General features: G+C 42.3%; 2 protein-coding genes across 2 annotated transcripts in view; both read right to left on the bottom strand.

Moving 5' to 3' along the window:
- Positions 1-994, bottom strand: part of dalrd3 (DALR anticodon binding domain containing 3) — an 11,233-nt gene extending 10,239 nt beyond the window's left edge. The window contains exon 1 of the mRNA XM_034536841.1: positions 977-994. The gene's annotated coding sequence lies outside the window, so the exon portion shown is untranslated. The remainder of the gene's footprint in view (positions 1-976) is intronic.
- Positions 995-3,244: 2,250 nt separating this feature from the next.
- Positions 3,245-14,830, bottom strand: impdh2 (IMP (inosine 5'-monophosphate) dehydrogenase 2). The gene is made up of 14 exons (XM_034536843.1): positions 12,972-14,830; positions 11,736-11,784; positions 11,022-11,123; positions 10,836-10,910; positions 10,234-10,440; positions 9,580-9,667; positions 9,238-9,437; positions 9,019-9,109; positions 8,561-8,656; positions 5,734-5,877; positions 5,363-5,507; positions 4,672-4,815; positions 3,724-3,807; positions 3,245-3,596 (listed from the first exon to the last, which is right to left on the bottom strand). Exons 1-14 carry the CDS (start codon positions 13,067-13,069, stop codon positions 3,575-3,577), a joined length of 1,545 nt encoding a protein of 514 aa, XP_034392734.1. The 5' UTR covers positions 13,070-14,830; the 3' UTR covers positions 3,245-3,574.
- Between the last annotated feature and the right edge of the window lie 432 nt (positions 14,831-15,262).

Genomic DNA, 15,262 nt, shown 5'->3' with positions numbered 1-15,262 from the left:
CTGCGTCAGAGAAACTACTCTCCTCTTGGTTTTACGTAGCAGTCAGCTGCTGTGTTTACTTCTACTGTGGATACCGTTCTACTGTTCTCCACCAGTGGGTCCAATTGTATGGGTTTGTTTCCCTTTTTTAAAGATCAATCAAGTTTTCACCTGAAATGATACTAATCCATTTTTAAACAGAGACTTAAGAAGTGCGCATTAATCAGATATAAATGCTTAGTATCGTGCTTATGGAGAAGTCCTCAACGTCAGCCGGTCTGCTCTGGATGTCCTGTGCATTGTGGGATTGAAACGGACCCCATAACCAGCTGGAGCTCAAAATCACAGCTGCATTATGGGTTCCGTTACGATCCCACCCACTAAAACGAGCTTCAGGTCCGCTCAGGTCAACAGATAAAAAAGGGAAAAAAGGTTACTTTACATTTCATGAGTCTGACTTCAGTTCTTTTAGTTGCAGCGGTTTATATGTTTATCGGTGTACAGTCTTGAAAAACCTGTCTGTTGAGCGACAGAAAGAAAAAGCAAGGAAGAGCTGATAAAACGATAAAAGGAAGGAGAGCCGAAAAATTAAGGAAGACATTTTGAATCCTCTGGAGACACAAATAGCTTTTAGACCCTGATTTTAAAGTTTCATTGATTTCTCAAGTCCTCAAAGGCTTAAAAAAAAGAGAACTAAACCTTGAAGTAAAAGAGGCAGTTGGTTAAACAACTAGAAGACTGAAAGGCACTTTCAGTTTGTTACTTTAACCCTTGCAGGCACCTGAAGGCAGTTTTACAAGCAGTGAAATGACTTCATGGAAAAGAGTGCGAGGACAAAGTGTAACAAGTCAAAGCAGGACAAAGGCAGAGCTGAAAGGAGGCGTTGGAACGTTGAGCCACTGCTGTGAAAGCAAAGTGAAAGTACAAAAAGACACCGAGTACAAAGTATTCTCGTGATTATAAAGTTTGAAGACTGTCTAAAAGTTCTCCAGCTCACCAACATGTCAGAGCAGCACGTCCTCCTCCACCGTCTGCCAACATCTCAGAGTCCAGACTTCCTCTTTTAAATACTGGAGGGATTCGTTTCACTTTCACTTCTTCGTTTCACAAAACTCCTCCTTTTCTTTTTTTCTTAGTCCCCTCCCCTCCTCCTCCCCTCCTCCTCCCCTCCTCTCCCTGGAGAATCACCATTACTACCGCCTGTTGCACAAATGCTCATTTCTGTAAAGCTGTCGTATGTCTTTCAGGTTATTTGTCCAACCTGTAATGATTAGGTATCATTTGAGTTTAGAGTATCAAGAGTATCAGATTTCATGTGTTATGAGAGTCTTCAGATGTTTATATTTTTGGGAACCTTGACTGGCTGATTTACTGTTTTATTCTGATCTTTTTGGCCAGTTCCTACATGTTTGCTCCATAGTTAACGCGCCAAAACAGTCCCCAATGATTAAAGAGGTTTCATTGGAAATATGTTTATACTTGTGAAAACTGTTTCAGAAAAAAACGAAATGTCAGACAACATTTAAAAACCTGGACAAATCAAACCTCATGCATCTAGATGCTACTGGTGGTGAGGGAACACATGTTGCTGCTTAGCTGACCCTTTAGTCCCCTGAACAATTACATTGTTGTGTCTGTGCTTTGGTTCATTCGTATTTTGTTTTTCTGAATGTAAAATGTCTCCAGAAAACCCATAGAAATTACACAATAAATCAGGTTCTAATTGCATCCAATTCCACATTTGGTGTTTTTTCTTCTTTTTGTCGGATGTTACTTTATTTGATAGGATTGCCATAGAAACTGCACATTTCTTTCTTACATTTTTACAACACACTTACGACACACTTGGTATTTTTAATTGTTTAACACGGTTAATGTTGAGTCTGCTTTTCGATATGTGGAATACTAAAAGCACCAATTAATGAGTAGCAGCGGTAATGGTGTTCCTAGCGCTGTAGGGGTTAAAGTAGCGGTCGCTGGAGGAACAAGTACTCTGATAGAAATAGCAAAAAGTAGCAAAACCAGAAGGTTAAAAACATATTTGCCTCACAATATACTTTAGTTTCAAAGTCATTTTAAACAGCGTTACAACTGCTGTCAAGCCGCATCGGCCCGATGGGAGGTCTTTGTTTGCTTTGACCAACTTTAGTGTAACATTACATTATTGCATTTAATTGAGTTTGTTGTGAACTAACATACTATTTTGACTGAAATAATGTGTTTTATGTGGTCAATGTATTAATATCCCCGAGGGGCCATTGTAACACTTTTACTTCCTGTATTCCATTTATTATTATCGTCTTGTCCCTAGTGAAAATATATAGCTGAGTTATGAAGTAAAAATATTTAACAATTGCCATCGGTCTCCCCCCAAGTAGACCCACTTAGGACCAGTACCATTACCAGTGGAGGAAAGTTACTAACAGTAATACTTGTCATGATCACAGTAGTAACTAAAGGTCACATGTTAGCTTGTCAAAATGTCAAATGCATGTCAAAATAGTTGTTTTGGTATAAAATGGGCTACATTTGTAAAGGTGAGTTTTACTTTTAGACCTGTAGGTCACTATGGTTTAGCATTTTAATTTCATTCAGCAACGTGTTAGTTTTATAAATGTCATTGAAAGTTGTATGCAACTTAGACATAACAATAGTAAATCTTTCTTTCTAATATTGTAATGATCGTTTGGTTTCACATGTACGACAGTTGTGCTAATTGAGGCCTGTAAACTGACTCTTTCCAGCTGCGTTAATTAGCGTGTGACATGATGGACGACGTGAGACAGGTGTGACCAGCGGCGTGTGACCGGAGGACTCCCATCAGCCGGGCTGGGTTCCACCCTGGAAAGTCCAGTGGATTCGAGTACCTGATCCCCCTGGAGACCTCCAGCAGGAGGAGGCTGCTCTGATGGAGGGAGGCTGGGCGTCAGGATGTTATCTGATTGGACGCATTCAGTATCCGGTTCTCTGCCATTGTATGTATTGTTAGGACCTTTGTTGATGGCATACGATGCAACGGTTGACGTTTTTTTAATGCAATTATACTTTAATTTAACAGGATATGATCATTTGATAATATTTTCTAAATACTATACATTTACATTGTAATTACTTTTACATTTGTTTATACTATGACACTATACTAAGTACTATGACTTAAAATACTTTAAAAAAAGTCAATTAAAAGTGCATTCTGTTACATTGTCTCAAAGTACTAGATATTTACAAATATAAAAGCAGAGGTGACAAAAACAAACACAGCAGCTTGTGGAAAAACACATAAGCTTTTATTATTGGACAACTTGTTTTGCCTCAACATGGATACTCCAGACATTTATTTTAATGACAACTTGAAAGGCATTGAGGGATCACACGTGCACTGATTGATAAATGCTTAATTCCCATTCTTCACACACACACACACACACACACGATGCATAGATGACACTGGCAGGAAGACTTGATGGATCCTTGGAAGTAGAGGGCTCATCTTTAGAAACCAACTTGTATGAAGAGTTAGTGGTGTGTGTGGATATGAATGAAAGGTGTGTTTGCATAATGTGTCTGTTGGAAGGATTCTCGGTTTGGCGTCTTCTCAAAACAGACGTTTCTCATAACTGTGGAGAGAAAGAGGAAGTTTAACTGAACATGTGGGTTTGAGTGAGACATTGGCACTAAGAACTTTTTTAAGATGTTGAAATATGAAACCAAATCAATAGGAGAGTGCTTTCATGTTGCGTGTACCTGTGCAGGCTGTGGACTCCACCCTCCATTTGAGCCGAAGTTGTTCTCTTTTCAAACTTTAGATCTCCGGTGTACATCATGGCTCTGCAACGAGCAAAGACATGCCGTTACTTCAGGCTTCAAGGGAAAGAAAATCGTGCAGCATAGACGCTGGGCAAGATTTTAAATTTATGACTAGCAATCTATACTATTTACACTTTATTTTGTACTTGTTTTATGCCTTCGACACAATACACTCAGCTCTTTTACCTTTTAAGGCGATACCTATGACTTTAACTTCAACATGGGCTTCTTTTTTTTTCGCTCTACACTTTTCAGAATATTAAGTTCCGATTACAAGTTTTCTAAATATTATAAACTATAGCTTTTTGGTCGTGTGTTCTTTAACAATCAAAAGAGGAATAGCTCAACACTTGTGTGACTTGCTTAGTAGAGTAAACTATTCAGCAAGGAAGATATTTAAAGTAACCTGTGGTCAATATTTGTATTTACACTTTGATAGAGGTGTTTACCATGAGAGCAGTGGTGGTGTTGTACTGGATGCATGGTAGTCAGGTGTTTCCAATACTATGCATTCTCCTTAAAGTAACAAGCCCCTCATACGTTTTGCTTATCTTACTGCAAACTATGCTCCGTTTGTATCAGATGTTGAAATGTGAGCAGCAGCATAATGCTGTATATTTAGAGTTTCATTTTCACAGGTAGAAAGAGGAACATTTGATTGAAATAAAACATAATATTTAAGTAACTAATGGTATTAAACTCATATCGGTACTTGGTCTGATTAATAAGAAAAGTGGTATCAGTTCATCTTGTAATGGTAGAGTTTATGGCTGTACAGGTGTACCTTCTACTGTATATTTCAATATGTTGTGTGCACACGTTCCAGATCAATTATTTTGACTTCAGTGAAGTAGAAAGCAGTTCTATCTAATCGTGCGTCTTCACCTGAGCTGTGTGAGGCTCTTGGTTCCGATGTCCTGACAGGAGTGCTGGATCCCAGCCAGCAGGTAGGGAACAAACTTGTGGATGGAGCCTTTGTCCTGCACCGCTCCAGACACGCCCTGAGCCACTTTGATCTTGTCACACTCACTGGGAGGGAAGAGGAGGAAAACTAGTTGAGTGATGTGATGGCGTCAGTGTCATAGGAAGCTCAGTGACATTTAAAGCGGGTGATCGTGTACAGCCTGTGTACGGTCACCTTGTGGCTAAAGATCCATAATAAGGTGATTCAATTAAAGCAGTTTTTTCTTTTGAAAATGTTGTGATGTAAAACTAAAATGAAGATTTAATTTAAGCATCATTGGGTAAAATGTTTGCGACCCCGTCTTTGTGTCTAGTGAGCTCATCATTCTGTAACATAAGGTATGTGTGTCATGTGTAATGTTCTAAAAAACACTCATTTGTAGAAGGAAGAACTGTTATCTGGCAAGAAATGTTCTCTAATGACATTTTAGTGAGACGGGGCTCTACTGCGTTTAAAGGAACAGTGCACTTTCATGCTATTCTCTTCTCAGAGTCAGCCCATTGCTTTGTAATTTAAGCTGCCGATATACAGTCACTACTGTGGAGCTGCCAACTGTAAACTCTGATCGGCTTGAACGATACATTTGTGAGGCCAGCTTTAGTGTTTTTGTACCTGAAGTATCTGGTCTGGGAGCCCAGGTTCTTATCCATGGCATCCAGGGAGCCCATGCCGCGGTATTTCTTTAGCCTGATGCCGTCGGAGAAGAAGTATTCCCCGGGAGCTTCACTGGTGGCAGCCAGCAAAGAGCCCATCATCACTGGACACAGAGAGAACATTAAAGATGAATACTGAAAGGCTTAACTGGAGAGAAAGTGGGAAACGGGATGCTTGCCCCCCCATCAAATCTGGATTCACATGGAGGAAGTAAACAACTTAATCCAAATCTGAAAATCTACCGTCCAATATATAATCCTCTAAAATAAATTTGAAAAACAACATGACAGATGAATGATACGCTCTCTGAAACACCCATCCATCCATACCTGTGGATGCTCCCAGTGCCAAGGCTTTGGCAATGTGCCCAACCGTCTGGATGCCGCCGTCAGCGATGACCGGCACACCAAACCGCCTGGCGTACTCCGATACCTTGTAGACAGCTGTGGCCTGGGGTCTGCCGCACGCCAGCACTGAAGAGGGATGTGACAGGATCAAAAGATGTGAGGAAAAGTGTACCGCTGTTGTATGAAATCATCTTCAACACAAGTTGCTAGTCCTGCTAACGCACCTCACAGGACAAAGTGTCACAGACTTATGTTGGTAATTGGAATAAAATGCTGATTTTCCATCTTTGCCAGTAAATTATTCTTTCCCATCAGTATATGTTTACAAAAACAGTCAACATGAAAACAAAATCGGCACTTTGGAACCAGGAATGATTCATTTGATATCAAAAACCTCCCGACTGAGCTCAAGAGAGTGCAAAGGAAATGTTGATAAGCATTGTGGAAACTTGCAGTGATCCAAGTGATAAGAAATTAAAAACAATTAAACAACCTCACACACGGTGACGTAGCAAACAGGCTGCGAACGAATCTCTTTCTATTGTTGCGTTAGTTAAAGAAAAGTGAGCACGGGGAAGTTTCTCATGTCACATCAGCAGATAAATCCCACACGACGACTCCAAACCCACTTCTCATAGTATATCCTGCCTCTATTCAACTGAAGACGGCTCGTCAAGATTTAATATAATTTAAAATGTAACCAATAATCTGTCATACCATCAAAGTCAAGGTCACAGACAATAACATTTACAAATGAACCAGCAGAGAGAAACGGCCCAATTCCTGTTTTGCCAGCAGAGGGGTTTCCTTCCCTGTGAGCTCAGGACTGCCCGGGACTTACCAACCAAACTAGTGGTCCTAATTAACCTGCTGTGTATCGATGGCCACGATCTCAGCGAAGGAAACGTTGCAACAGGTTACAAGTTATCTGAATCTTTAAAGTTAGAACAACAAATAGGTACCAGTGGTTGTCGATGCCGCCATAAATAAAACCTAAAAACCCCAAAATGGATTTTTACATTACATGTCATTTAGCTGACGCTTTTACCCAAAGATTTGATCACACAAAGACACGACCAGTGTTTTCTTTTTTACTGCTCTGTAAAGCACGCGATCAAAGCTAAATTAAATAAAACACACACGCACATCTAAAGGTTATAAAGAGGTGCTGATCACTACAAGTAGACTTGAAAGAAGGACAAAACGAGTTGCACACCCCATAAGCATTACTCTAAGGACTTCATAAAGATCCACAATCAAAACGTCCTTTTATACAACCATGCAACAATTCAAAAGTAGGTCACTTTAGGTGCAACTATCAACTGGCAGCACTTGCAGGTTCTGAATATACTATGTTGATTATTAGAAAGCGAGTTATAGGAATTAGGATATGATGCAAACGGCTGAATGGAGATACATGTATCAAGGCTTCCTCGTCCTTGATTATGATGATTAACAATGAAGCAAAAGTGCACCCTGCTGCCCTTAGCAGGTTCACCCTGTGGCTGCCCACTACATTACTGAGCCAATCTTTCAAATGCCAGATGTTAGGAATGGGTGTTAGAAACGGATGAGCGCTGCGTCCTACAACTAATCCAGTCACCATTTGACCAGTGGTATCCATAGGCAACCAAAGGACACAAATGGATAGTGTCTCAATCGGTCGACGTCATCAAGACCTGAGCCCAAAAGGTCAGTAAAGTGGGTGGAGCAAGAGCAACATTCACTCATGATGATTGACAGATTAGTGAGGACACAGGAACAAGCAAAACCCCAAAACCGCCCACAGTCATCTCTATGACCTGTGACCACTACCTCTTATACCGATGCATAGCTGTTAACCAATCAATGCAGCAGGCTGTGAAGTGGGGAGGGCGGGCACACTGTGATAGTGGAGCCAATGGGAGCCCAGCACAGGCCAAAGGAGGACGGGGAAAACTTACTGGAGTATCCCGTAACAGTGGTTGGGGTTTTGGGGCTGTGGAGATTTATTGCTGGTGGGACACAGGGGGGAGCTGGACATGGGCATGGACGAGGACACACAAACACACAAACACACAAACAAACACAAGGGTGGGAAGTAAGAGAGAGAAGGGGAGGTGGCAGGTTGGAGGACAACAAGATGACGGACAAAAGTGAAGTAAAAGATATTGCGAATGACTTGAGAGGAATCTTGGGACAAGATGAGAGACAACAAGAAATATAGACTTACAATACCTACGGTAAACGTATTTGCTCTGCCTGACAAATCACAGCAACCCAATGACAAATCCATACTGCACAATTAAACAGTCGGTCTTAAAAATATATTTTTTAAAGCATGTCGACCACAGTCCCAATGGCAGACCAGGCGATCATAGTACCTGACGTGATTGGTTGAGAGAAATGTCAGACGACACACCTGAACCCCGACCGGTCACGGCTTGTAATCTTTAACAATCTTGACTTTTAATCTTGCAGGAGAAGCCAGAAACAGACTACTGGGATCAGAAATGTCCACACACACACCGTGCACCTGAAGCACTCGTTATGGACTATACGAAAGTCAACAACACCAACAGAACCGTCCTTCCACGTGAGCAGCATGAGGAGCCTTAGACGAGCAATCTGACCAACTGACAAACCCGCTTTGTTTTCTGCCAAACCAAAGTCACTCAAAATGACAAACGGCACATCCTTTCACGAAGAGTTTCCTTTCTTGGTTGGCACATTAAATAGCCGCTTAGAAAGGCTCCAGAATGGCTGACGGATGCTTGGTGGGTGGAAGCAGTTTGCGAGACCAATGGCGTTTGTTGAGTTCGTCACTCACCTTCCTGCGTTATGCAGATGGAGCCGCTGCCCATCCCCACTCTCAGCCCATCAGCTCCTGCGTCTATCAGGTTCTTGGCCTGAGCTGCAGTCACCACTGCAGCAGACGGGGGGGGGGGACGGGACAGAAAGGCTGTTAGAGCTGGACAATAACATGGGGTCGGTGTAAACATATAGAGTTTCTCATTCGAAACAAACTACATTTGAAGGCTCCAATATCAATTCATAAAATACAGAGATCCATCTTTTACTATATGCTTTTTCCCGTGAATGTGTGAAGCTTGAAAGAGAGCAAAAAATATCCCTTATATGAAAATATGGGGGATGAATATATTTAATCAATGTGAAATCATTTCACGAGAAGCCATAATAATGAAAATGTTCTCTCAACATCAGGTAACATCGGGTAGCTGGGATCAATGGAAATAACCTCTCTACGGTATAGAAAGGCATAATTACCATTGCCTCCAATGACCTGTAGATTTTCATACTTTTCTTTGATATATTTGATCATGTTGATCTGGAAGATTGAGTTGCCTTGAGAAGAGTCCTGGAGACACAGAAGAAGCACATGACACTGTTATTTACAGAGCGCCACCACAGCTCTTAGACTTCATTCTCCTGTTTCTTTCCGTGGGAAACAAGTCTCCACCACCAAGATCTGTACTGAAGTCCTACCAGTACAACCACATCCACCCCACTCTGCACAAGCAGGTCCAGTCGATACTTGTCGTCGTTGTGGGTGCCGATGGCGGCGCCACACAGCAGCTGTTTGCGCGAGTCTTTGGAGGCCAGAGGGAAGTCTCTGTTCTTCTTCAAGTCTGTGCGGGCAATGATGGACACCAGGGACCCCTCCTCGTTCACTATGGGCAGCTTACCTGCGGGACGAATCAGAGGGGTCAAACATGTACAGGCGTTCACACCTGGATGCATGGCCATACATTGTGTGTCACGTTTTCAACTCAATTGTTAAGGAGAAATCCTGCGAGACAAGAATGGCAACTTGAACAGCCTCCTCACCTTTCTTACTCCGCTGGAGGATTTCATTGGCTTCTTTTAGTGTCACTCCAGCAGGGGCAACCACGAGATCCTCTAGTTTCGTCATCACCTGTCAAGACATTAACACAGAGTGTAAAGAAAGGAAGGAATGCTGAGAGTTCCTCCATTATATTCCTATTTAAGCCTGCACACATGTTGATGTTAACCTTCCAGTTTATTTGACCAAAGACTGTTGATTACATAACTTCTTATTCAACGCTCAGAGAGATCTTTGTCTATGACAACTGAAAAAAAGGGTTGAACCAGTTGTGCAGCGTTTGTTCTTCATTTCCAAAACATTGTGTTTTTTTTTGCAAATCCTTCATACAATATAACCTCATGAAAGACAATTCAGCAATATAGTCGTCCTATCTGCCATCTGACTAACAAATCAAGCTTTTGAGCAGAATACCCCAACCTTTTGGGTTTAGCGGTGTATTGTATTACTCAGCTGTAGAATGCCCCTAATATTATTCTCAAATATGGATCAGGCTCCGAGTTTAAATTCATAGCTATTAAATATGTCTACTGTTCGCCATTACAATATAACCATGCTTTTCAAAATCCCTATCTATCAATTACAAATGTCTTTTTGCAGCCAACATCACAGTAACAACTTATCTAAGCTCCACCCACCTCACTCAGTGGCAGGTTGTGCTCCTCCTCCTTCAGGAAGTCGATGTCTCGAGACGAGATGATGCCCACCAGCTTGCCGCCCATTTTTCCGTTGTCCGTGATGGGGATTCCACAGAAGCCATTGCGCGCTTTGGCCTGGAAGACGTCTCGAACGCGCTCGCCGGGGCTCATCACCACCGGGTCTGTGATGAAGCCCTGCTCATAGCGCTGGTGGGGGAGGGAAGCGAGGCGAGGAGGGGAAGGGGGAGTGGGAAGTGGATTTAAGAGCCAGCGATAAAGAGAAGAGGAGGGTAATATGAGGGGAAAGAACGCAAGGGATTCAAAACATGGGAGGGTTGGATCAAGATTTGACTCTACACTCGAGAGCGGAGGAGCAAGGGATGCAGGGAAATAACACTCCTACAACTAAGAACAGCAAATAAAAACAGAGAAAGACAAAGAGATGCTGACGTGAGATGACAGAAAATGTATATGTATTTTTTAAAGTAAGAATATTATCATGTGAGGGGAAAAACCTTAAATAACAGAAGAGACAAGATGAGCAGATGGACAAGATAAAAGATTTAAAACAAGTGGAAAGGGTAAAATAAAACCATCACTACCTTGACTTTGCGAACTTCATTGGCCTGGAACTCTGGCGTGCAGTTGTGGTGGATGAAGCCGATGCCCCCCGTGAGCTGCGAGGAGACGATACATCAATGTGTTTGTGAGGGGAGACTCAGTGTACCAATGTGATAGCAGGAACAATAAAAAATATCTTAATCCAAAAGGAAAGTTGTACTACTTACTGCCATAGCGATGGCCAAGTTGGCCTCTGTGATGGTGTCCATGGGAGAGGAGACAAGGGGCGTTTTCATGGTGATTTGCTTGGTGAGCGCTGAGGTCAAGTCCTGCACAAAAGAGCTCAGTGGGTTAAACGTGTGCCAAGTATTCTCCTGAGAAACTATTCTTAATGCAACATAAACGAGGATACTCAAAGTATCTGCTCCAGCAGATAAAACCTCAAAGAACGGAAATCTTTTAAGATGTTTACCCTCAATTATTAATGTACAATTAAGCTTTATATCCATGTAACTAGCCTTTTTATATATAAATATGACTTTTTATATATAAATATGACATTTTGTGTAACAAAATGATGGCTCAATTCCATTTAGTTGCTTTGATTTCAGGGCCATGGTATTGTCCATGATATTAATATTGATCGTGGGCAAATGTTCTCACTTAAGGACTTGTGTGCCGCTGTTACGCTCCATTTAAGAACTAACCATCATCCCATCAATGTCACAGCGGGAGTCCATCATTTACTGTTCCGGCTTGTTGATGCATCGTTAGCCTAATTCGGGGAATGTATGTGCTGGGAAACATCTGATAATCCTCACTTTCACCTCATGTGCTCCCATCCCGGACATTATCCAGCATTCGGATTAGTTTAATACCGCCACAGCAACTTTAAACTTTATTTATGCCGTGGTAAATATTCATCCTTCATCATGACTCACCACTTGTTCTGATGTGAAGTCGATGTAGCCTGGCAGAATCAGAAAGTCACTGAAGGAGAGCGAAAGAAAGACAAGGTCAGAGCGGCTTCTCACAAGACATGTCCATCATTAACAGCTTTGAATCCGCCTCAGCCAATCGAACACGAGGACACGAAATAAATAAAACATTAAAAGTAACACTGAACCATAACTGTTTGACCCACGAGGTTCACTGAACAATTGACATCTAGGATTGTGAAAAACAACATATGTGATGTTCAAACGTGTAGCAAACAAATCACACGTTTTCTAGTTCAGAAGTAGAACACCAAGCAGGTATTCAAGGACCAATGTCACTTAAATTACTCTGGACAGGACATCAACAAATCTATTTCTGTCTTGGGAGGTGTCATGTCACAAAACACATGTGTGGTGTGAGAAAGCATGTCTATCCACGTGGAGACTAAAGAGATGGCACATGTAATCATTACTACGACACTTTAAAACACTTTCAACAGCATTCAGAGCACTCAATCAAATCAGGGTGGGTCGTCAACACACATTTGTGTTAGTGCTGCTCGTGTTGCCCATTCATCAAACAGTAACCCGTTTCGTCATCAATAGATCTGGCATTTATCCGTGTCAGCGTCTAGTCGGTACACTACTACTACTTTGTTGTACAAGTACAGCCTGAATCCACGCAGAACACAGGACCGTGTCAGTCAGGACCTGCATATGGGACCAGTGTGCATACAGAAGGAATGTGGCCCTCCCCCTTCAGACTAGTGTGTTTAAAGAGACAGGTACTTTATTCATCAGCAACATTATTTACCTGGCAATGTATCGTTTAGAACTGTGAGACACCAGTATATTGGGCTTTGGTGACTTCTAATGTTCACACGGGTCACGAGTATTAACTCAACCGGTGAGCCCCGTTATATAATGTCTCCTGTGGCTCTGGAGGAGCCTTCTAACCCACTCATCAGTAATAAACTACCTGTTGCAATAAGGGACACGGAGCATGCAGGGTGTGGTAGCTGTGAGGGACTGTTCCTTTAAACAAATGGGGGGGGGGGGGGTACGTGTTTATTGTAAACACACAATTGATCGATTATTCCGTCATTAGACTGTGGCTAACTCCGGGTCCAGTCTCTGCATAACAGAATCGCGGTGAGCGCGCGGGCTAGTTCACGGTTAGCACGAGAAGCTACGGGTCGGCGTGGCTCGGCCCCGGGGCAGAGGAATGCGAGTCTTTACTTGTATGTGAGCCCGTCTCCTCCGTTGAACAGCTGCAGTCCCGACAGCCCGTCGTCTGGGATGTAACCGGTTTGACCGCTGATCAGGAAGTCCGCCATGATGTCCCGATGAGCCCTCGCTGGTCCTTTCAGTGTGAAAACTAATTAACTAAAATAACGTGACAAACGGCACAGGCGACGAGAGGCCCCGTAAACAAGACACACACACACACACACACACACACACACACACACACACGGGCCCGGGACCAGAGACCGACAACTTTCTTCCTTTCGCCCCCGCGCGTGTGTCGCACTTCTTCTCGGTCACTTAACGGTGCGAGCAGCCGGGGAGAGTCCTGTGTTTCCGGTTAACGGTCACGGTCATGAAATCTCGGTGCGGACGCTGGTCTGTTAGTACTGAGGCCTCTCGAGCAGCCAGAGCTGAGCGCTCATGTTCTTCCTGCAGCTCCCTCAGACACGTGCTTTGTTTCCGAAACTCACGACTGACGCCACTTCCGGTCGACCCGCCCCCTTAATGTTGTTCTCCTGTCGTCGCAGAAAGAACAGCTTTTGTTATTTTAGGTTATTGAAAATGCAAAGAAATGACTTATTTCGCGTTCATAGCTGAATGAGAGTCAGTGAACATAGAGAACTCAATATCCCAGCATGCTCTGTCGATGTTTCTTTAACATCCAGCGCTCAGATCTTTTACTCAAGCCTGCATTCAAAATGTCCCTTACTCACAAAAGTATATTAACATCAAAATATACTTTGCAACTTTCAAAAGTAAGAGTACCCTATTGGCAGAAATGGCTCAGGTTAGAAGCAGATATTGTTTCAATTTAGCTGATAAATGTGGAGCTATTTGAACTACTTTGTCATAATCTATTAGTTGATTGTATTTAGTTTTAATAATATGAATCTGCAAAGTAGGTCTAACCGGTAACTAAAGCTTTTACATCTATTTAGTGGAGTACAAAATACAATAAGTAGCATGACTCAAGTATAGTACAGGTCTAAAAAATGTAATGAAGTAGAGAGCACGTAAGTATATGTACTTAGTTAGTCTCAGAGGTCATAAGTACAAACTTCTGTTCCCACTTTATCTGAACACATCCCATTTCACAGTGGCTTCCAAGCACGCTGTAGCCCATAGAGCCGTTTTTATAACGGGACTGCCTCCCTGTCCTGCTTTGGAATAAACACCTGAGGGTGCTATCCTCCCCCACACACACACTCCATGGTACTGTATGAAGCTGAAACTGGGTCACACACATTTGAGTAGCAGAGTCGTTAACACCATCTTGGCTCGCATTTAAGCCCGACTATATTAAGCCACTAGCAGACGTCCTGGGCCTCCTTAAAAAATAGGTCCCAATCTCAAAAGGTCAGAGGTGGTGACCTGGTCTATTTCAGCAACAACGCAGTGACTTCAGAGAAAAAGCATAAATATTTTTGAATGTGTAGAACTGCCTTTCCCTGGATCCTACACGACAGCTGAAGACCCAATAAAATCATTGCATGGCACATTGAGTAATTATGTTAGAGGGCTGAATGATGGAAGACATGGTGCTCTGCCACCGTCTGCAAAAAGAAGATTGTATTTATAAATCTTCTCTGCATTTTATCCCCCAAAATTATTGGATTATTCTGCAAAAATCAATTTCAACGTAAATTTGCTGTTGAAAGTTAAACGTGTCGGGATTAAAACTCTTCAGGCGTCACATGGACCGCTTATTAAGGGGGTAGGACATATTGACATGTTAACTCATCACATTTCATCATGTTTTGGGGGTCGGCTGTAGCTCATGGGGAGAATTGTCTTCCCGTAACCACAAGGTACCCGGTTGGTTCTACCCCCACTCTCCCCATAGTTGCATGTTGAAGTGTCCTTGAGCAAGACACTGAACCCCCAGTTGCTCCCCGGGCGCTTCACTGCAGCCCACTGCTCCTTAATAACTAAGGATGGGTCAAATGCAGAGAAGAATTTGGGGATCAATAAAAGTGTACATTTCTTTTCTAGGGTAAAAACTACCACATGTGAAAAACCACCCTACTGGTAGTTGGAACTTATCACCTTTACTTTGACACTTATTAAATTTAAATTGAAGTACAATTTCTAAGGTTTTGATCTTCCTGTGTGTTTGTTAATGAACTCACGAGACAGGGTCTGATTTTAAAAACGCTCAGTAACTATTTCTGTATTAATGTACAACTGTTGAAAATTACAACCATTTTTTTCTTTTTTTCCTATTTTTTTTTAAACGATCTATATCAACAGCCATTTTCCAGAAGAAAAGTGAACAATGT

The sequence above is a fragment of the Cyclopterus lumpus genome, chromosome 7 (genome assembly GCF_009769545.1).
Source record: "Cyclopterus lumpus isolate fCycLum1 chromosome 7, fCycLum1.pri, whole genome shotgun sequence".
Classification (NCBI taxonomy): Eukaryota; Metazoa; Chordata; class Actinopteri; order Perciformes; family Cyclopteridae; genus Cyclopterus; species Cyclopterus lumpus.
Note: the sequence above shows the minus strand (reverse complement) of the source record. Positions and strands in the feature narration are given on the sequence as shown.

Bases quoted from the DNA above. Each gene is read 5' to 3' on its own strand.
- impdh2 (XM_034536843.1), bottom strand. From the start codon at position 13,069: ATGGCGGACTTCCTGATCAGCGGTCAAACCGGTTACATCCCAGACGAC. The intron at 9,438-9,579 runs GTGAGGAGGCTG...TTCGTCCCGCAG, and splicing joins CCTCCAGCGGAGTAAGAAAG to GTAAGCTGCCCATAGTGAAC. The intron at 3,808-4,671 runs GTGAAGACGCAC...TGCTCGTTGCAG, and splicing joins AAGAGCCTCACACAGCTCAG to AGCCATGATGTACACCGGAG.